This window comes from Oncorhynchus mykiss, unplaced genomic scaffold (assembly GCF_013265735.2).
Source record: "Oncorhynchus mykiss isolate Arlee unplaced genomic scaffold, USDA_OmykA_1.1 un_scaffold_239, whole genome shotgun sequence".
Lineage (NCBI taxonomy): Eukaryota > Metazoa > Chordata > Actinopteri > Salmoniformes > Salmonidae > Oncorhynchus > Oncorhynchus mykiss.
Genome location: NW_023493703.1, coordinates 285,521 through 307,500, shown reverse-complemented (window position 1 = coordinate 307,500; position 21,980 = coordinate 285,521). Strand labels below are relative to the sequence as shown.

At 46.5% G+C, this 21,980-nt stretch overlaps 2 protein-coding genes across 3 annotated transcripts in view; both read left to right on the top strand.

The window, feature by feature from the left end:
• The first annotated feature begins 5,277 nt into the window (after positions 1-5,277).
• LOC118948701 (serine/threonine-protein kinase PLK1-like) lies at positions 5,278-14,946 on the top strand. Of its 2 annotated transcripts, none has more exons than XM_036973373.1 (10): positions 5,278-6,090; positions 6,721-6,889; positions 7,757-7,901; positions 9,561-9,654; positions 11,565-11,787; positions 12,173-12,313; positions 12,955-13,032; positions 13,422-13,576; positions 13,827-14,009; positions 14,100-14,946. In XM_036973373.1, the coding sequence occupies exons 1-10, from the start codon at positions 5,728-5,730 to the stop codon at positions 14,289-14,291; spliced, it is 1,743 nt and encodes a 580-aa protein (XP_036829268.1). In that variant the 5' UTR covers positions 5,278-5,727; the 3' UTR covers positions 14,292-14,946. The 2 variants fall into 2 exon arrangements, with proteins under 2 accessions (XP_036829268.1, XP_036829267.1); XM_036973372.1 differs by having other exon boundaries at positions 5,279-6,090; positions 12,170-12,313.
• Positions 14,947-17,327: 2,381 nt separating this feature from the next.
• The window catches only part of LOC118948703 (protein disulfide-isomerase-like), a 106,729-nt gene continuing 102,076 nt past the window's right edge, over positions 17,328-21,980 (top strand). The window contains exon 1 of the mRNA XM_036973376.1: positions 17,328-17,561. Coding sequence (XP_036829271.1) covers positions 17,396-17,561 — 166 coding nt within the window. The 5' untranslated portion in view covers positions 17,328-17,395. The remainder of the gene's footprint in view (positions 17,562-21,980) is intronic.

Here is a 21,980-nt window from a genome sequence, read left to right as displayed (position 1 = left end):
TCTCTCTCTGGTTTCCCCAGTCTGTACCCCCATGTTTTTGATGACAGTGTCTGTTAATCAGAGAACGTCTCCATTCTGTTAGTTCAACTCAACAAATCACAAGGCTGTGTGTTTTATAATAGAGACCAGATGACTGAGTGAGGCTGCAGGCAGCTGCTGATCTCTCTGCTGCCAAACTACAAGATATTACTGAGAGAGGGAGGGAGAGAGAGAGAGAGAGTGAGAGAGAGAGAGAGAGAGTGGGGGAGAGAGAGAGAGAGAGAGAGAGAGAGAGAGAGAGAGAGAGAGAGAGAGAGAGACAGACAGTGGGTAGGAGGGAGAGAGAGAGAGACAGACAGTGGGCAGGAGGGAGAGAGAGAGAGAGAGAGAGAGAGAGAGAGAGAGAGACAGACAGACAGACAGACAGACAGACAGACAGACAGACAGACAGAGAGAGAGAGAGAGAGAGAGAGACAGACAGACAGACAGACAGACAGACAGACAGACAGACAGACAGACAGACAGACAGACAGACAGACAGACAGCGGGCAGGAGGGAGAGAGAGAGAGAGAGATAGGGAGGGAGGGAGAGAGAGACAGAGAGAGGGCAGGAGGGAGAGAGAGAGAGAGAGATAGGGAGGGAGGGAGATGGAGGATATGAATCTAGGCCAGGTTACGAAACCATTTTGCTTCATCCTCTAGTCCAGAGGGGGAGGGAGAGATGAAGGGAAACGGGAGGAAATGGGAGGAAAGGAGGGAGGGAGGGAGGGAGGGAGGGAGGGAGGGAGGGAGGGAGGGAGGGAATGGGAGGGAGGGAGGGAATGGGAGGAAATGGGAGGAAAGGAGGGCGGGAGGGAGGGAAACCAGAGAGGAAGAAGAAACAATTAACACACTGAATATATATATAGTTACTGTCCCCACTACAACACTGTGATCTATATAGTTACTGTCCTCACTACAACACTGTGATCTATATAGTTACTGTCCCCACTACAACACTGTGATCTATATAGTTACTGTCCCCACTACAACACTGTGATCTATATAGTTACTGTCCCCACTACAACACTGTGATCTATATAGTTACTGTCCCCACTACAACACTGATCTATATAGTTACTGTCCCCACTACAACACTGTGATCTATATAGTTACTGTCTCCACTACAACACTGTGATCTATATAGTTGCTGTCCCCACTACAACACTGTGATCTATATAGTTACTGTCCCCACTACAACACTGTGATCTATATAGTTACTGTCCCCACTACAACACTGTGATCTATATAGTTACTGTCCCCACTACAACACTGTGATCTATATAGTTACTGTCCCCACTACAACACTGTGATCTATATAGTTACTGTCCCCACTACAACACTGTGATCTATATAGTTACTGTCCCCACTACAACACTGTGATCTATATAGTTACTGTCCCCACTACAACACTGTGATCTATATAGTTACTGTCCCCACTACAACACTGTGATCTATATAGTTACTGTCCCCACTACAACACTGTGATCTATATAGTTACTGTCCCCACTACAACACTGTGATCTATATAGTTACTGTCCCCACTACAACACTGTGATCTATATAGTTACTGTCCCCACTACAACACTGTGATCTATATAGTTACTGTCCCCACTACAACACTGTGATCTATATAGTTACTGTCCCCACTACAACACTGTGATCTATATAGTTACTGTCCCCACTACAACACTGTGATCTATATAGTTACTGTCCCCACTACAACACTGTGATCTATATAGTTACTGTCCCCACTACAACACTGTGATCTATATAGTTACTGTCCCCACTACAACACTGTGATCTATATAGTTACTGTCCCCACTACAACACTGTGATCTATATAGTTACTGTCCCCACTACAACACTGTGATCTATATAGTTACTGTACCCACTACAACACTGTGATCTATATAGTTACTGTCCCCACTACAACACTGTGATCTATATAGTTACTGTCCCCACTACAACACTGTGATCTATATAGTTACTGTCCCCACTACAACACTGTGATCTATATAGTTACTGTCCCCACTACAACACTGTGATCTATATAGTTACTGTCCCCACTACAACACTGATCTATATAGTTACTGTCCCCACTACAACACTGTGATCTATATAGTTACTGTCCCCACTACAACACTGTGATCTATATAGTTACTGTCCCCACTACAACACTGTGATCTATATAGTTACTGTCCCCACTACAACACTGTGATCTATATAGTTACTGTCCCCACTACAACACTGTGATCTATATAGTTACTGTCCCCACTACAACACTGTGATCTATATAGTTACTGTCCCCACTACAACACTGTGATCTATATAGTTACTGTCCCCACTACAACACTGTGATCTATATAGTTACTGTCCCCACTACAACACTGTGATCTATATAGTTACTGTCCCCACTACAACACTGTGATCTATATAGTTACTGTCCCCACTACAACACTGTGATCTATATAGTTACTGTCCCCACTACAACACTGTGATCTATATAGTTACTGTCCCCCACTACAACACTGTGTTCAGTTTCTAGGTCTACTACCCAGGTAGTGTGTGTGTATTCAGTGTGTAGGTCTACTACCCAGGTAGTGTGTGTGTGTATTCAGTGTGTAGGTCTACTACCCAGGTAGTGTGTGTGTGTATTCAGTGTGTAGGTCTACTACCCAGGTAGTGTGTGTGTATTCAGTGTGTAGGTCTACTACCCAGGTAGTGTGTGTGTATTCAGTGTGTAGGTCTACTACCCAGGTAGTGTGTGTGTGTATTCAGTGTGTAGGTCTACTACCCAGGTAGTGTGTGTGTGTATTCAGTGTGTAGGTCTACTACCCAGGTAGTGTGTGTGTATTCAGTGTGTAGGTCTACTACCCAGGTAGTGTGTGTGTGTATTCAGTGTGTAGGTCTACTACCCAGGTAGTGTGTGTGTATTCAGTGTGTAGGTCTACTACCCAGGTAGTGTGTGTGTATTCAGTGTGTAGGTCTACTACCCAGGTAGTGTGTGTGTATTCAGTGTGTAGGTCTACTACCCAGGTAGTGTGTGTGTATTCAGTGTGTAGGTCTACTACCCAGGTAGTGTGTGTGTGTATTCAGTGTGTAGGTCTACTACCCAGGTAGTGTGTGTGTGTATTCAGTGTGTAGGTCTACTACCCAGGTAGTGTGTGTGTATTCAGTGTGTAGGTCTACTACCCAGGTAGTGTGTGTGTATTCAGTGTGTAGGTCTACTACCCAGGTAGTGTGTGTGTGTATTCAGTGTGTAGGTCTACTACCCAGGTAGTGTGTGTGTATTCAGTGTGTAGGTCTACTACCCAGGTAGTGTGTGTGTGTATTCAGTGTGTAGGTCTACTACCCAGGTAGTGTGTGTGTGTATTCAGTGTGTAGGGTCTACTACCCAGGTAGTGTGTGTGTGTATTCAGTGTGTAGGTCTACTACCCAGGTAGTGTGTGTGTGTATTCAGTGTATTCAACATCTAAAAAGTCATCTTGAAAAAATTCACAACAGGAATAATAGACTCATTTAAACAATACTATTTCCAGAAAATTCCTTGATGACATTAGACTACATATTTCATATACACATCTGTCTCCAATTTGGTTTATACTTACAAAATACTCATAAAAGCTATATAATTATTCTACAAAACCCTGCTAATGACATGCTAGCTCAATAGCTTTCTCAGTTAGCATGCTAGAAATCAAGCTAGGTAACGTTAGCTATCTCACTGGGGGTATCCACAACCGGAGTTGACCAAATGAACCCGATTCAACATGTTCTTGATAATCACACTCTCTGTCTTAAAACGAAAACTTGAAAATCAATATTGCTTAAAAACATCAGCTATATAATTCACTGTCCCTCCTGTTAACTCTTTGGGGTAAATCTCTTCCTAGCTTGTGATTTCAGACTGCTGCTGATTTCACTGAGGCAATGTATTGACTAACCCCAACTCACTGGTCATCTACAATTCTATAGCCCCCTCTAGAGGGGAATAGAATGTACTGACTAACCCCAATTCACTGGTCATCTACAATACTATAGCCCCATCTATTGGGAACTACAATGTATTGACTGTGGAATAACCCAAATGCACTGATGTAAATGACCCCCCCCCCCCCCCCCCCCTAATTACAGACAGAGTTACGTATAGAGTCATATAGACAGAGTTATACTTCTCCACATTTTAGCTACTGTTGTATCAATATGTTTTGACCATGACAGTTTACAGTCCAGGGTTACTCCAAGCAGTTTAATTATTTATCACAATTTTTAGTTGAGGTTTAGGGTTTAGTGAATAATTTGTCCCAAATACAATGCTTTTAGTTTTGAAATATTTACGACTAATTTATTCGTTGCAGTACGTTTGCCAATCGGTTGTGCAGCCAGACTTGACAGATCCTGTTTCCTCATCCCTCTCAACCACACCATTTTTCAATTCCTCATCAATCTACGGGTCAGAATGCTCTGATCAGCCCTACTCCTCGGTCAGAGCGTCCAGTGTTCTCTCTGAACGTCCCTGAAAGCCAAAACGCACTGAATTAACGAACGCCTAGACAAACCCCTGCGAGTGTCCTCTGGCACTACAGACTGAATTTACGAACACACCCAATATGTGCATGAACTTGTCCAAACTGTTTTTGTTGGGAAGCATGACGCTGCCTTTACGCTAACCTAAAACCAGTGGTGTGAACTACTTAAGTAAAAATACTTTAAAGTACTACTTTGAAGTACTACTTATGTTTTTTTGTTGGGGGGTGGGGGGTCTGTACATTATTTTACTATTTATATTATTGACAATTTTTACTTTTACTTCACTACATTCCTAAAGAAATTGTCGTGAATTTGGTGAGAGAAGTCAGGCTCATCAGTGTCAGACGGAGTTTACATTTGTCAACAGTTCTATTGTTTATATTTACCTAAAACATACACGTATTGTTTATCGGCGATGGATTGTAATAATAACGTTTTATTTTCCCTTCTTGGTGTTTTTCTAACTCACACGACATAATATTATCTCCAAGGTGCGTTTGTGAAAATACAAGCTACTACATTTCCCACAATTCATTTTGGTTATCGTCTGGTTTTTTTGGTCGGTGATTGGTTCGAGTTTAAGAAAGATAGGGGCGTTATCTACAGAATTTTAACCAATCGGTGCTTGCGCATATGAACTTCCTGCTCAGTAATTGGCTCATAGTTGAAACCTTCCCATGTTGCTTAGCGGCTGCAGCATGTAATTTCAAATCGTCAGGACCAATCACAGGCGGCTGTAACGACCGGAGCAGCATTTAAACTTACAGCTAGCTAGTTGACGCTGTTGTTCAAACGAAGAGCGAAGTACACAGCGGCGGTGGGAAAAACTCATTTATTACCTTTTGTTTTGTTTTTGCAACACTATTCAAGTATATTTAGTTAAATCGATTGATTATTGGGTATCATACGCTACATTTGAGCTAATTTGGGGCACCTGAATTGGTTAGTTTTGATTTGAATTCAAGTGGTTTTGCTCGGAAGGGTGGATGGTTGGCTAGCCAGCCTGTCTCAAAGTGAGATATATATATATATATTCGATTTATTTTATTTTTTAAAATTATATATATATTTTTCTTAGATTGTCAACTTGTATCTCTTTTTTCTGTATTTTTTTTGTTTTCGTAACATTTCAGAGCACTTTTTATTATTTTTTAATAATATATATTATATATAAAATATGAGTGCGCCGGTAGCCAAGGCGGTGAATCCGTCGACAAACGTCGACCCCAAATCGGCACCTCTCAAAGACATCCCAGATATTCTCGTAGATCCCCGGACACTGAAGAAATACAGCCGGGGACGATTCCTCGGGAAAGGAGGCTTTGCCAAATGCTACGAAATCACAGATATGGAAACCAAAGAGGTTTTCGCCGGTAAAGTCGTCCCCAAATCCATGATAGTCAAACCTCACCAGAGGGAGAAGATGAGCTCTGAAATCTCCATTCATAAGAGTCTCGACAATCCGCACATTGTGGGATTTCACGGCTTCTTCGAGGACGACGACTTCGTGTTTGTTGTGTTGGAAATTTGCAGGCGACGGGTGAGTTGATTTTTGTTCATTGATTTTAAACATTTTACTTCGATAAGTTGTTCTTTGCTAACAGTGTATTTTTACTAGCTTACTGTAGCTTGAAACGTCAAGACTTGTCAACAAGACTAGTTGTTAACCACAACTTGTCCACAGGGTGACTAGCTGGGATTATATAAGTCGTTTTAGGTTTAACTTTTGTGCTTTTGAATGAAAGTTATTTACAACTCGTGGACTTTAAAAATAGTTATGATTTTGTGCAAATTACTGAAAGCTGTTTTTCTTGGCATGACAACTTAGGCTGAGTACATGCCCCCCCCCCCCCCCCTTAATCAGACATTCAGAAGTAAACCCTAAGAAGACAAGTTAACCTAGTGAGTTTATAATAGTTGCTAACCCTCCTGTCTGTGTCTTCCCCCCCCCCCCCCCCCCCCCCCCTTAATCAGACATTCAGAAGGAAACCCTAAGAAGACAAGTTAACCTAGTGAGTTTATAATAGTTGCTAACCCCCCTGTCTGTGTCCTTCTCTCCCCCCCCCCCCCCCCCTTAATCAGATATTCAGAAGGAAACCCTAAGAAGACAAGTTAACCTAGTGAGTTTATAATAGTTGCTAACCCTCCTGTCTGTGTCTTTCCCCCCCAGTCTCTGTTGGAGCTGCATAAGCGTCGTAAGGCTGTAACGGAGCCGGAGGCTCGGTATTATATGATGCAGCTGGTTAAAGGCTGTCAGTACCTCCACAACAACAGAGTGATACACAGAGACCTGAAACTAGGAAACATCTTCCTCAGCGATGACATGGATGTCAAGATAGGTACGCAGGTCACACACGCTCCATGTACGACTACTGCAGAATGAACACCGCTACACACGCTTGGTGGGCTGGTTCAGAATGTACACCACTACACACACACAAACACACAAGATGGGCTGGTTCAGAATGAACACCACGATGGGCCGGTTCAGAATGAACACCACTACACACACACGATGGGCTGGTTCAGAATGTACACCACTACACACACACGATGGGCCGGTTCAGAATGTACACCACTACACACACACGATGGGCTGGTTCAGAATGTACACCACTACACACACACGATGGGCTGGTTCAGAATGTACACCACTACACACACACGATGGGCTGGTTCAGAATGTACACCACTACACACACACGATGGGCCGGTTCAGAATGTACACCACTACACACACACGATGGGCTGGTTCAGAATGTACACCACTACACACACACGATGGGCTGGTTCAGAATGTACACCACTACACACACGATGGGCTGGTTCAGAATGAACACCACTACACACACGATGGGCCGGTTCAGAATGAACACCACTACACACACACACACGATGGGCTGGTTCAGAATGAACACCACTACACACACGATGGGCCGGTTCAGAATGAACACCACTACACACACACACACGATGGGCCGGTTCAGAATGAACACCACTACACACACACACACACGATGGGCTGGTTCAGAATGAACACCACTACACACACACACACACACACACGATGGGCTGGTTCAGAATGTACACCAACGAGTAGTTTGACAATGCGCCTCTACACACACAAACCGGGGCTGTATTCATTAAGCCTCTATACGCACCTCTGTACAGCACCTTGTCTAAACACCTATCTGTCTTCTCCCCAGGTGACTTTGGCCTTGCCACTACGATAGAATTTGATGGGGAACGTAAGAAGACGCTGTGTGGAACACCGAACTACATCGCCCCGGAGGTTCTCTGTAAGAAAGGACACAGCTTCGAGGTCGACGTCTGGTCTCTGGGCTGTATCCTGTAAGTGAAACGCAGACTAGAACAAATGTCGCAGTATCTGTTTTCAAAGTTGTTCTGGTCACAATAAATTTAAACTGAGCAACGTACCACATTACTACTTGCTAATACACATCTTGTTTTAGAGTCATTACAAAACACGGTCCTTTTTTTATGCCAAGCATGGCAACAGACGAAGATGGGGCTGGTAACAAATCTGTCATAGTGGCTTGTGGACCGTAAAGGGAGACGATACATATTCACCATCTCCCAATACTCTATCTGGGTCCAACAGGCATCCCACTGACTACCTCATCACATATTTAATACTCTATCTGGGTCCAACAGGCATCCCACTGACTACCTCAACACATATTTAATACTCTATCTGGGTCCAACAGGCATCCCACTGACTACCTCAACACATAATTAATACTCTATCTGGGTCCCCCAGTAGGACCACCTCAACACATAATTAATATTATATCTGGGTCCAACAGGCATCCTACTGACTACCTCAACACATATTTAATACTCTATCTGGGTCCAACAGGCTTCGTACAGACCACCTCAACACATCTAATACTATATCTGGGCCCCAGTAGGACCACCTCAACACATATTTAATAATCTATCTGGGTCCAACAGGCTTCGTACAGACCACCTCAACACATCTAATACTATATCTGGGTCCCCCAGTAGGACCACCTCAACACATATTTAATACTCTCCCTGGGCCCCAGTAGGACCACCTCAACACATAATTAATATTATATCTGGGTCCAACAGGCATCCTACTGACTACCTCAACACATATTTAATACTCTATCTGGGTCCAACAGGCTTCGTACAGACCACCTCAACACATCTAATACTATATCTGGGCCCCAGTAGGACCACCTCAACACATATTTAATAATCTATCTGGGTCCAACAGGCTTCGTACAGACCACCTCAACACATCTAATACTATATCTGGGTCCCCCAGTAGGACCACCACAACACATATCTAATACTCTCCCTGGGCCCCAGTAGGACCACCTCAACACATATCTAATACTCTCCCTGGGCCCCAGTAGGACCACCTCAACACATATCTAATACTCTCCCTGGGCCCCAGTAGGACCACCACAACACATATCTAATACTCTCCCTGGGCCCCAGTAGGACCACCTCATCACATATCTAATACTCTCCCTGGGCCCCAGTAGGACCACCACAACACATATCTAATACTATATCTGGGCCCCAGTAGGACCACCTCAACACATATCTAATACTCTCCCTGGGCCCCAGTAGGACCACCTCAACACATATCTAATACTCTCCCTGGGCCCCAGTAGGACCACCTCATCACATATCTAATACTCTCCCTGGGCCCCAGTAGGACCACCTCAACACATATCTAATACTCTCCCTGGGCCCCAGTAGGACCACCACAACACATATCTAATACTCTCCCTGGGCCCCAGTAGGACCACCTCAACACATGTCTAATACTCTCCCTGGGCCCCAGTAGGACCACCTCAACACATATCTAATACTCTATCTGGGCCCCAGTAGGACCACCACAACACATATCTAATACTCTATCTGGGTCCCCCAGTAGGACCACCTCAACACATATCTAATACTCTGGGCCCCAGTAGTGGTCTGTATTGTAACAGGCTCCATCTCTCTCAGGTACACTCTGCTGGTTGGTAAACCTCCATTTGAGACGTCTTGTCTGAAGGAGACCTACAACCGCATCAAAAAGAACAACTACACGATCCCCTGGGTGAGTTAACACCACCCATACCACCCCCTGGGTGAGTTAACACCACCCATTACTACTACACTATCCCCTGGGTGAGTTAACACCACCCATTACTACTACACTACCCCCTGGGTGAGTTAACACCACCCATTACTACTACACTATCCCCTGGGTGAGTTAACACCACCCATTACCACCCCCTGGGTGAGTTAACACCACCCATTACTACTACACTATCCCCTGGGTGAGTTAACACCACCCATTACTACTACACTATCCCCTGGGTGAGTTAACACCACCCATTACCACTACACTACCCCCTGGGTGAGTTAACACCACCCATTACTACTACACTATCCCCTGGGTGAGTTAACACCACCCATTACCACTACACTACCCCCTGGGTGAGTTAACACCACCCATTACCACTACACTACCCCCTGGGTGAGTTAACACCACCCATTACCACCCCCTGGGTGAGCTAACACCACCCATTACCACCCCCTGTGTGAGTTAACACCACCCATTACTACTACACTATCCCCTGGGTGAGTTAACACCACCCATTACCACTACACTATCCCCTGGGTGAGTTAACACCACCCATTACCACTACACTACCCCCTGGGTGAGCTAACACCACCCATTACCACTACACTATCCCCTGGGTGAGTTAACACCACCCATTACTACTACACTATCCCCTGGGTGAGTTAACACCACCCATTACCACTACACTATCCCCTGGGTGAGTTAACACCACCCATTACCACTACACTATCCCCTGGGTGAGTCAACACCACCCATTACCACTACACTACCCCCTGGGTGAGTTAACACCACCCATTACTACTACACTACCCCCTGGGTGAGTTAACACCACCCATTACTACTACACTATCCCCAGGGTGAGTTAACACCACCCATTACCACTACACTATCCCCTGGGTGAGTTAACACCACCCATACCATCGCCTGGGTAACACCACCCATAACTACTACACTACCCCCTGGGTGAGTTAACACCACCCATACCATCCCCTGGGTAACACCCCTAGGGGCGGCAGGGTAGCCTAGTGGTTAGAGCGTTGGACTAGTAACCGGAAGGTTGCGAGTTCAAACCCCCGTGCTGACAAGGTACAAATCTGTCGTTCTGCCCCTGAACAGGCAGTTAACCCCCTGTTCCCAGGCTGTCATTGAAAATAAGAATTTTCTTACCTGACTTGCCTGGTTAAATAAAGGTTAAAAAAAAAAACACCACCCATTACTACTACACTATCCCCTGGGTGAGCCAACACCACCCATATTACTACACTACCCTAGCGGGTGAGTTAAAACCACCCATTACTACTACACTACCCCCTGGGTGAGCTAACACCACCCATTACTACTACACTACCCCCTGGGTGAGCTAACACCACCCATACCACTACACTATCCCCTGGGTGAGCTAACACCACCCATACCACTACACTACCCCCTGGGTGAGCTAACACCACCCATTACTACTACACTATCCCCTGGGTGAGCTAACACCACCCATACCACTACACTACCCCCTGGGTGAGCTAACACCACCCATACCACTACACTACCCCCTGGGTGAGCTAACACCACCCATTACTACTACACTACCCCCTGGGTGAGCTAACACCACCCATACCACTACACTACCCCCTGGGTGAGCTAACACCACCCATACCACTACACTACCCCCTGGGTGAGCTAACACCACCCATACCACTACACTACCCCCTGGGTGAGCTAACACCACCCATACCACTACACTACCCCCTGGGTGAGCTAACACCACCCATACCACTACACTACCCCCTGGGTGAGCTAACACCACCCATTCCTTCTACGCTATCAAAGGTCATCTGTTTTTATGGCAGTTTCTTCATCTTCTCTCCCACGTTTTTGTTCTGTAGCAAATCAACCCTGTGGCGGCGTCTCTGATCAAGCGGATGCTGCATGCCGACCCGTCCCAGCGGCCCACCGTCTCCCAGCTGCTGACCGATGAGTTCTTCACCGAGGGGTACATCCCCCTGCGTCTCCCCACCACCTGCCTCACCGTACCCCCGCGCTTCTCCATCGCTCCCTCCTCTCTGGAGCCCAGCCAGAGACGCCCGCTCACCGCTCTCAACAACAAGGGTTAGATTCACACTACGTAGGGGGTCTCTCTCCTTTCCTCCCTTCCTTTCTTTCCTCCCTTCCTTTCCTCCCTCTCTTCCTTTCCTCCCTCTCTTCCTTTCCTCCCTCTCTTCCTTTCCTCCCTCTCTTCCTTTCCTCCCTCTCTTCCTTTCCTCCCTCTCTTCCTTTCCTCCCTCTCTTCCTTTCCTCCCTCTCTTCCTTTCCTCCCTCTCTTCCTTTCCTCCCTCTCTTCCTTTCCTCCCTCTCTTCCTTTCCTCCCTCTCTTCCTTTCCTCCCTCTCTTCCTTTCCTCCCTCTCTTCCTTTCCTCCCTCTCTTCCTTTCCTCCCTCCCTTCCTTTCCTCCCTTCCTTCAGCCTGGGGTTTAGTGTCTGTGTCTCTTCAGCAGGGACAGAGAAGGTGGAACAGAAAGATGAGCCACTGCTCAGAGAGATTCCCGAGGCCACAGACTGCCACCTGAGTGACCTGCTGCAGCAACTCGACACCTGCAACGCTGCCAAACCCTCGGAGAGAGGACTCATACGCATGGGTACGAGACACACACACTGCCAAGCCCTCGGAGAGAGGACTCATACGCATGGGTACGAGACACACACACACTGCCCAAGCCCTCGGAGAGAGGACTCATACGCATGGGTACGAGACACACACACACTGCCAAGCCCTCGGAGAGAGGACTCATACGCATGGGTACGAGACACACACACACACTGCCAAGCCCTCGGAGAGAGGACTCATACGCATGGGTACGAGACACACACACACTGCCAAGCCCTCGGAGAGAGGACTCATACGCATGGGTACGAGACACACACACACTGCCAAGCCCTCAGAGAGGACTCATACGCATGGGTACGAGACACACACACACACCCACACTGCCAAGCGCTCAGAGAGGACTCATACGCATGGGTACAAGACACACACACACTGCCAAGCCCTCGGAGAGAGGACTCATACGCATGGGTACGAGACACACACACTGCCAAGCCCTCGGAGAGAGGACTCATACGCATGGGTACGAGACACACACACACCCACACTGCCAAGCGCTCAGAGAGGACTCATTCCCTCGGGTACGACACAGCCCAACATATCGACCTCTGTTAGGGATGATGTGCTGTCAACAGGGTTCCTCTGACCCCTGACCTCTAACCCCTGTGTTTCCAGAGGAGGCAGAGGACCCAGCCTGTGTCCCCATCTTCTGGATCAGCAAGTGGGTCGACTACAGCGACAAATACGGACTGGGTAACAACTCTGTCACCGTGGCAACCCTGTGTCCATGTGATGCTCTCTGTCACCATGTCAACCCTGTGTCCATGTGATGCTCTCTGTCACCATGTCAACCCTGTGTCCATGTGATGCTCGCTCTGTCACCATGTCAACCCTGTGTCCATGTGATGCTCTGTCATCATGTCAACCATGTCAACCCTGTGTCCATGTGATGCTCTCTGTCACCATGTCAACCCTGTGTCCATGTGATGCTCTCTGTCACCATGTCAACCCTGTGTCCATGTGATGCTCTGTCACCATGTCAAACCTGTCACCATGTCAAACCTGTCACCATGTCAACCCTGTGTCACCATGTGATGCTCTCTGAATGGAGGGTTGTGTGTAACCGCTGACCTCTGTTGCAGGCTATCAGCTGTGTGACAACAGCGTGGGGGTGTTGTTTAACGACTGTACCAGGATGATCATGTACGCTGACGGAGACAGTCTTCAGTACATCGACAAGATGGCTGCCGAGAGCTACCTCAGTGTCCGCTCCTACCCCGCTACGCTATCCAAGAAGGTTAGCGTCGCTGCTAGTGCTTCTCTATGGCTGTGGCTAGCATCAGGCTAACTTTCGGATAGCATTGGGATTAAAGCCCCTCCCGAGATCATGTTGTAGTACTTCTATAACTAGATGTCTGTTAAAGGGTTAGAGCCTAGCTGACTTGTGACCTCTGCCCTCCCCAGATCACGTTGTTGTAGTACTTCTATAACTAGATGTCTGTTAAAGGGTTAGAGCCTAGCTGACCTGTGACCTCTGCCCTCCCCAGATCACGTTGTTGAAGTACTTCCGTAACTACATGTCGGAGCACCTTCTGAAGGCGGGCGCCAACATCACGCCTCGTGACGGAGACGAGCTGGCCCGTCTGCCGTACCTCAGCCACTGGTTCAGAACCAAGTCGGCCATCGTCCTCCACCTCACCAACGGCACCGTGCAGATCAACTTCTTCCAGGTACTCTCCTCCTCCTTCTCTCTCGGTCTCCTTCTCTCTCGGTCTCACCAAGTTATTGTGATAGATAATATAGAGATCTCTCTTCTGTAGGACCACACCAAGTTGATCCTGTGTCCTCTGATGGGTGCTGTGTCCTTCATCGACGAGAAGAGAGACTTCCGGACCTATAAGATGTCTCTGATCGAGGAGTTTGGCTGCTGTAAGGAGCTGGCCAGCAGGATGCGATACGCCCGACTAATGGTGGCCAAACTACTGTCCTGCAAGTCCTCCACGCCTCACTGACCAACCACCTCCTCCCTCTGGCCCCGCAGCCAATCACAGCCCAGGGTGGAGGGCAAGGTGTTTACCCCCCCCCCCCTGACTATAATCCACTTCCTGCTGTCTGCTGGCCAATCAGTGTGCCTGAGGCGTGCTCAGGGTTGTCACAATAAGCCAGTCAGACTGCTGGATCTTCCAACGGTCTCTAATGTTGAAACAACGTCTTTATTATAGTCACACCAAGTGGTCAGTCCCACTACCCTGTCTGTCTCTCTGGTCTGTGTTTGTCTGAATTAACACCCTGTCTGTATTCCACCACCCTGTCTGGTCTGTAGTTCGCCAGGTGAGGTGTGGTCAGTCTCCCCCTACCCTGTCTGGTCTGTAGTTCGCCAGGTGAGGTGTGGTCAGTCTCCCCCTACCCTGTCTGGTCTGTAGTTCGCCAGGTGAGGTGTGGTCAGTCTCCCCCTACCCTGTCTGGTCTGTAGTTCGCCAGGTGAGGTGTGTAACGGACCGTGCTGACAGACTGTATCATGTTCGTGCTTCTCTGCCTTTTTTACCTGTTTTTACGTGTCGTTTTCAACATGAAGCCTTTCCTCTTGTACAGAACTTTCTGAAGGGTTCATTAAACATGTTTTTAAAAGTTCAATATTCTTCCACATTTAATAAAGTATTGAAAGAGGTTGTGTTTCACTGGTTGTCGTCATTCACTTGAAAGCAGACTAAACTCAAAGCATTATGGGTAGGAAGAGTCCAACTGAACAGGGTGTTACTGTAAACCTAGAATGGTGAAGAGAATCCAACTGAACAGGGTGTTACTGTAAACCTAGAATGGTGAAGAGAGTCCAACTGAACAGGGTGTGTTACTGTAAACCTAGAATGGTGAAGAGAATCCAACTGAACAGTCTGTTACTGTAAACATGTTTACATGTTGCTTTGGTTGAGTGTTGCAGTAGGGTTGGTCTATAATGTAACCATAGACACCTCTGTGCTGTAACTAGGGTGAATGTTTAATTTCACAACCCCCGGCGACCAGCGTAGAATGAGGGATCATGGGTTGCGTTGAGTTCACTGTGTTGCGTAGCCATTTGAACGGCGCGTTTCCCCTAACTATTCTAGAAGGTACTTTAAGGTATGTGTGGCTTGAAGCAGTGAGTGATGTATTTTCAATTCTCCTTTCAATATATCCCTGTATGGTCTGGTTCCTGGGGCCTTCGATTCTCCTTTCAATATATCCCTGTATGGTCTGGTTCCTGGGGCCTTCAATTCTCCTTTCAATATATCCCTGTATGGTCTGGTTCCTGGAGCCTTCAATGCTCTTTTCAATATATCCCTGTCTGGTTCCTGGAGCCTTCGATGCTCCTTTCAATATATCCCTGTATGGTCTGGTTCCTGGGGCCTTTGATTCTCCTTTCAATATATCCCTGTATGATCCGGAAACGTCTTGGAGCAACAACGGCTCAGCAGCAAAGTGGTAGTCCACACAAGCTCACAGAACGGGAACCTCCGTGCGTTGGAGAGCGTAACTCGTAGAAATTGTCTGTCCTCGGTTGACAACACCCACTACCGAGTTTCCAAACTGCCTCTGGAAGCAACGTCAGCACAATAACTCCTCGTCGGGAAAAATGGGTTTCCACGGCCGAGCAGCCGCACGCAAGCCTAAGATCACCATGCGCGAAGCCAACCGTCGGCTGGAGTGGTGTGAAGCTCACCCCCATTGGACTCTGGAGCAGTGGAAACGCGTTCTCTGGAGTGATGAATCACGCTTCACCATTTGGCAGTCCGATGGAAGAAACTGGGTTTGGAAGCCAGGAGAACGCTACCTGCCCCAATGCATAGTGCATTTGTAAAGTTTGGTGGAGAACGCTACCTGCCCCAATGCATAGTGCATTTGTAAAGTTTGGTGGAGAACGCTACCTGCCCCAATGCATAGTGCATTTGTAAAGTTTGGTGGAGAACGCTACCAGCCCCAATGCATAGTGCATTTGTAAAGTTTGGTGGAGAACGCTACCTGCCCCAATGCATAGTGCATTTGTAAAGTTTGGTGGAGAACGCTACCTGCCCCAATGCATAGTGCATTTGTAAAGTTTGGTGGAGAACGCTACCAGCCCCAATGCATAGTGCATTTGTAAAGTTTGGTGGAGAACTCTACCCGCCCCAATGCAGAGCATTGGACTAGTAACCAGCAGGTAGCCTAGTGGTTAGAGTGTTGGACTAGTAACCAGCAGGTAGCCTAGTGGTTAGAGCGTTGGACTAGTAACCAGCAGGTAGCCTAGTGGTTAGAGTGTTGGACTAGTAACCAGCAGGTAGCCTAGTGGTTAGAGTGTTGGACCAGTAACCAGCAGGTAGCCTAGTGGTTAGAGTGTTGGACTAGTAACCAGCACCAACAGGCTAGCACAGTCTGGTGATGTCTTTAGTTCAGCAGGCTAACACAGTCTGGTGAGGTCTTTAGTTCAGCAGGCTAACACAGTCTGGTGAGGCCTTTAGTTCAGCAGGCTAACACAGTCTGGTGATGTCTTTAGTTCAGCAGGCTAACACAGTCTGGTGAGGTCTTTAGTTCAGCAGGCTAACACAGTCTGGTGAGGTCTTTAGTTCAGCAGGCTAACACAGTCAGAAGGACGTGTTGTTCCCGGTCAGCCGGACTCCGTCCACCTTTGTCTGACTTCCCAGAGTTCCACTGCAGGGGTGTGTCTGCGGTCACCTTGCATTCCCATCAGCCTCTCTGGCGCATAAACACTGATTGGTAATACTCAGATATCAGCCGTGTGTGAGTGCAGAGTGCGGTGTGTTTGATATACTGATAGTGATTTACAGCTTATAGGAAGTAGTGTGTTAGTTGGCTGTCGACACCTGTAGTGTATCTGTGCCAACTATGATAAAGAATTCTTAAACTAACGGCTCAGCAGAAACACACACACACAGACACACACCCATCTCTCTCACACACACACAGACACACACCCATCTCACACACACACAAGTGGAGAGGGGCACGTCAAAGTACACGTTTCTTATCAGCCCTACCTTACGTTCCCCTCAGCAGCACGCACACACACACACTACACACAGACACACACAGTCCCCAGACCCAGACCTCCTCTGTGTGAGAGTCAGTTCCACTGTGAATCACTATGATGAGGACACTACTGCTGCTGTGTGTGACTCTCTGCTGTCTGAGTGTCTCTGTGGCCGGTGACAGCTCTACCTCTCTCCCGGAGGAGAACGGGGTTCTGCTGTTGAAGAAGGACAACTTTAACCGAGCTCTCAAACAAAACAAACAGCTGCTGGTGCACTTTTGTAAGTAACTCTAACCCTCTAACCCTTAACCTTTAACCCTGAGTACTGTAGCTAATACTAACCCTGAGTACTGTAGCTACTACCCTCTAACCTTTAACCTTTAACCCTGAGTACTGTAGCTAATAATAACCCTGAGTACTGTAGCTAATACTAACCCTGAGTACTGTAGCTAATACTAACCCTGAGTACTGTAGCTAATACTAACCCTGAGTACTGTAGCTAATACTAACCCCCTAACCTTTAACCCTGAGTACTGTAGCTAATACTAACCCTGAGTACTGTAGCTAATACTAACCCTGAGTACTGTATCTAATACTAACCCTCTAACCTTTAACCCTGAGTACTGTAGCTACTACCCTCTAACCTTTAACCTTTAACCCTGAGTACTGTAGCTAATAATAACCCTGAGTACTGTAGCTAATACTAACCCTGAGTACTGTAGCTAATACTAACCCCCTAACCTTTAACCCTGAGTACTGTAGCTAATACTAACCCTGAGTACTGTAGCTAATACTAACCCTGAGTACTGTATCTAATACTAACCCTCTAACCTTTAACCCTGAGTACTGTAGCTACTACCCTCTAACCCTCTAACCTTTAACCCTGAGTACTGTAGCTAATAATAACCCTGAGTACTGTAGCTAATACTAACCCCCTAACCTTTAACCCTGAGTACTGTAGCTAATAATAACCCTGCGTACTGTAGCTAATACTAACCCTGAGTACTGTAGCTAATACTAACCCTGAGTACTGTAGCTAATAATAACCCTGAGTACTGTAGCTAATACTAACCCTGAGTACTGTAGCCAATACTAACCCTGAGTACTGTAGCTACTACCCTCTAACCCCCTAACCTTTAACCCTGAGTACTGTAGATAATACTAACCCTGAGTACTGTAGCTAATACTAACCCTGAGTAATGTAGCTAATACTAACCCTGAGTACTGTAGCTACTACCCTCTAACCCCCTAACCTTTAACCCTGAGTACTGTAGATAATACTAACCCTGAGTACTGTAGCTAATACTAACCCTGAGTACTGTAGCTAATACTAACCCCCTAACCTTTAACCCTGAGTACTGTAGCTAATACTAATCCTGAGTACTATAGCTAATACTAACCCTCTAACCTTTAACCCTGAGTACTGTAGCTAATACTAACCCTCTAACCTTTAACCCTGAGTACTATAGCTAATACTAACCCTCTAACCTTTAACCCTGAGTACTGTAGCTAGTACTAACCCTGAGTACTATAGCTAATAATAACCCCCTAAACTTGATCCCTGAGTACTATAGCTAATACTAACCCCCTAACCTTTAACCCTGAGTACTATAGCTAATACTAACCCTCTAACCTTTAACCCTGAGTACTGTAGCTAGTACTAACCCTGAGTACTATAGCTAATAATGACCCCCTAAACTTGAACCCTGAGTACTATAGCTAGTACTAACCCCCTAACCTTTAACCCTGAGTACTATAGCTAATACTAACCCTCTAACCTTTAACCCTGAGTACTGTAGATAGTACTAACCCTGAGTACTATAGCTAATAATAACCCCCTAAACTTGAACCCTGAGTACTACAGCTAATACTAACCCGGAGTACTGTAGCTAATACTAACCCTGAGTACTGTAGCTACTACCCTCTCACTCTCTAACCTTTAACCCCGAGTACTGTAGCTAGTACTAACCCTGAGTACTATTGATAATACTAACCCTGAGTACTATAGATAATACTAACCCTGAGTACTATAGATAATACTAACCCTGAGTACTATATATAATACTAACCCTGAGTACTATAGATAATACTAACCCTGAGTACTATAGATAATACTAACCCTGAGTACTGTAGCTAATACTAACCCTCTAACCTTTAGCCCTGAGTACTGTAGCTAGTACTAACCCAGAGTACTGTAGCTAGTACTAACCCTGAGTACTGTAGCTAGTACTAACCCTGAGTACTGTAGCTAGTACTAACCCTGAGTACTGTAGCTAATACTAACCCTGAGTACTGTAGCTAATAATAACCCTGAGTACTGTAGCTAATACTAACCCTAAGTACTGTAGCTAATACTAACCCTGAGTACTGTAGCTAATAATAACCCTGAGTACTGTAGCTAATACTAACCCTGAGTACTGTAGCTAATACGAACCCTGAGTACTGTAGCTAATACTAACCCTGAGTACTGTAGCTACTACCCTCTAACCCCCTAACCTTTAACCCTGAGTACTGTAGATAATACTAACCCTGAGTACTGTAGCTAATACTAACCCTGAGTAATGTAGCTAATACTAACCCTGAGTACTGTAGCTACTACCCTCTAACCCCCTAACCTTTAACCCTGAGTACTGTAGATAATACTAACCCTGAGTACTGTAGCTAATACTAACCCTGAGTACTGTAGCTAATACTAACCCCCTAACCTTTAACCCTGAGTACTGTAGCTAATACTAATCCTGAGTACTATAGCTAATACTAACCCTCTAACCTTTAACCCTGAGTACTGTAGCTAATACTAACCCCCTAACCTTTAACCCTGAGTACTATAGCTAATACTAACCCTCTAACCTTTAACCCTGAGTACTGTAGCTAGTACTAACCCTGAGTACTGTAGCTAATACTAACCCTGAGTACTGTAGCTAGTACTAACCCTGAGTACTGTAGCTAATACTAACCCTGAGTACTGTAGCTTATACTAACCCTGAGTACTATAGCTAATACTAACCATGAGTACTGTAGCTAATACTAACCCTGAGTACTGTATTTAATACTAACCCTGAGTACTGTAGCTAATACTAACCCTGAGTGCTGTAGCTAATACTAACCCTGAGTACTGTAGCTAATACTAACCCTGAGTACTGTAGCTAATACTAACCCTGAGTACTGTATTTAATACTAACCCTGAGTACTGTAGCTAATACTAACCCTGAGTACTGTAGCTAATACTAACCCTGGGTACTGTAGCTAATACTTACCCTGAGTACTGTAGCTAATACTAACCCTGAGTACTGTAGCTAATACTTACCCTGAGTACTGTAGCTAATACTAACCCTCTAACCCGAAACCCCCTACACATCCAGCCTGGTACTGGAACCAATCTGCAGAGGGCTGGTGTTAACCCTAAACCCCCTACACATCCAGCCTGGTACTGGAACCAATCAGCAGAGGGCTGGTGTTAACCCTAAACCCCCTACACATCCAGCCTGGTACCGGAACCAATCTGCAGAGGGCTGGTGTTAACCTTAAACCCCCTACACATCCAGCCTGTTACCGGAACCAATCAGCAGAGGGCTGGTGTTAACCCTAAACCCCCTACACATCCAGCCTGTTACCGGAACCAATCAGCAGAGGGCTGGTGTTAACCCTAAACCCCCTACACATCCAGCCTGGTACCGGAACCAATCTGCAGAGGGCTGGTGTTAACCCTAAACCCCCTACACATCCAGCCTGGTACTGGAACCAATCAGCAGAGGGCTGGTGTTAACCCTAAACCCCCTACACATCCAGCCTGGTACTGGAACCAATCTGAGAGGGCTGGTGTTAACCCTAAATCCCCTACACATCCAGCCTGGTGCTGGAACCAATCTGCAGAGGGCTGGTGTTAACCCTAAACCCCCTACACATCCAGCCTGGTACTGGAACCAATCTGCAGAGGGCTGGTTTTAGTGCAGGCTGTTGTTCCAAACAAACTGATTCTACCAATCATCTGATTCTACTGACTGCCATGACTAGGGCAGTAATATGGGGTCATAGTGGTGGTATTTACACTACATGACCAAAAGTATGTGGACACCTGCTCATCAAACATCTCCAACATCATGGGCATTAATATGGAGATGGCCCCCTTTTGTTGCTATAACAGCCTCCACTCTTCTGGGAAGGCTTTCCACTAGATGTTGGAACATTGCTGCTATAATAGCCTCCACTCTTCTGGGAAGGCTTTCCACTAGATGTTGGAACATTGCTGCTATAACAGCCTCCACTCTTCTGGGAAGGATTTCCACTAGATGCTGGAACATTGCTGCTATAACAGCCTCCACTCTTCTGGGAAGGCTTTCCACTAGATGGTGGAACATTGCTGCTATAACAGCCTCCACTCTTCTAGGAAGGCTTTCCACTAGACGTTGGAACATTGCTGCTCTAACAGCCTCCACTCTTCTGGGAAGGCTTTCCACTAGACGTTGGAACATTGCTGAGGGGACTTGTTTCCATTCAGCCACAAGAGCATTAGTGAGGTCGAGCACTGATGTTGGGTGATTAGACCTGGTTCGCAGTCGGCGATTCAATTCATCCCAAAAGTCTTCGAAGGGGTTGAGGTCAGGGCTCTGTGCAGGCCAGTCAAGTTCTTCCACACTGATCCCTACAAACCATTTCTGTATGGACCTCGGTTTGTGCACGGAGGCATTGTCATGCTGAA

Bases quoted from the DNA above. Each gene is read 5' to 3' on its own strand.
- LOC118948701 (XM_036973372.1), top strand. From the start codon at position 5,728: ATGAGTGCGCCGGTAGCCAAGGCGGTGAATCCGTCGACAAACGTCGAC. The intron at 12,314-12,954 runs GTACGAGACACA...CTGTGTTTCCAG, and splicing joins GAGAGGACTCATACGCATGG to AGGAGGCAGAGGACCCAGCC. The intron at 13,033-13,421 runs GTAACAACTCTG...CCTCTGTTGCAG, and splicing joins CAGCGACAAATACGGACTGG to GCTATCAGCTGTGTGACAAC.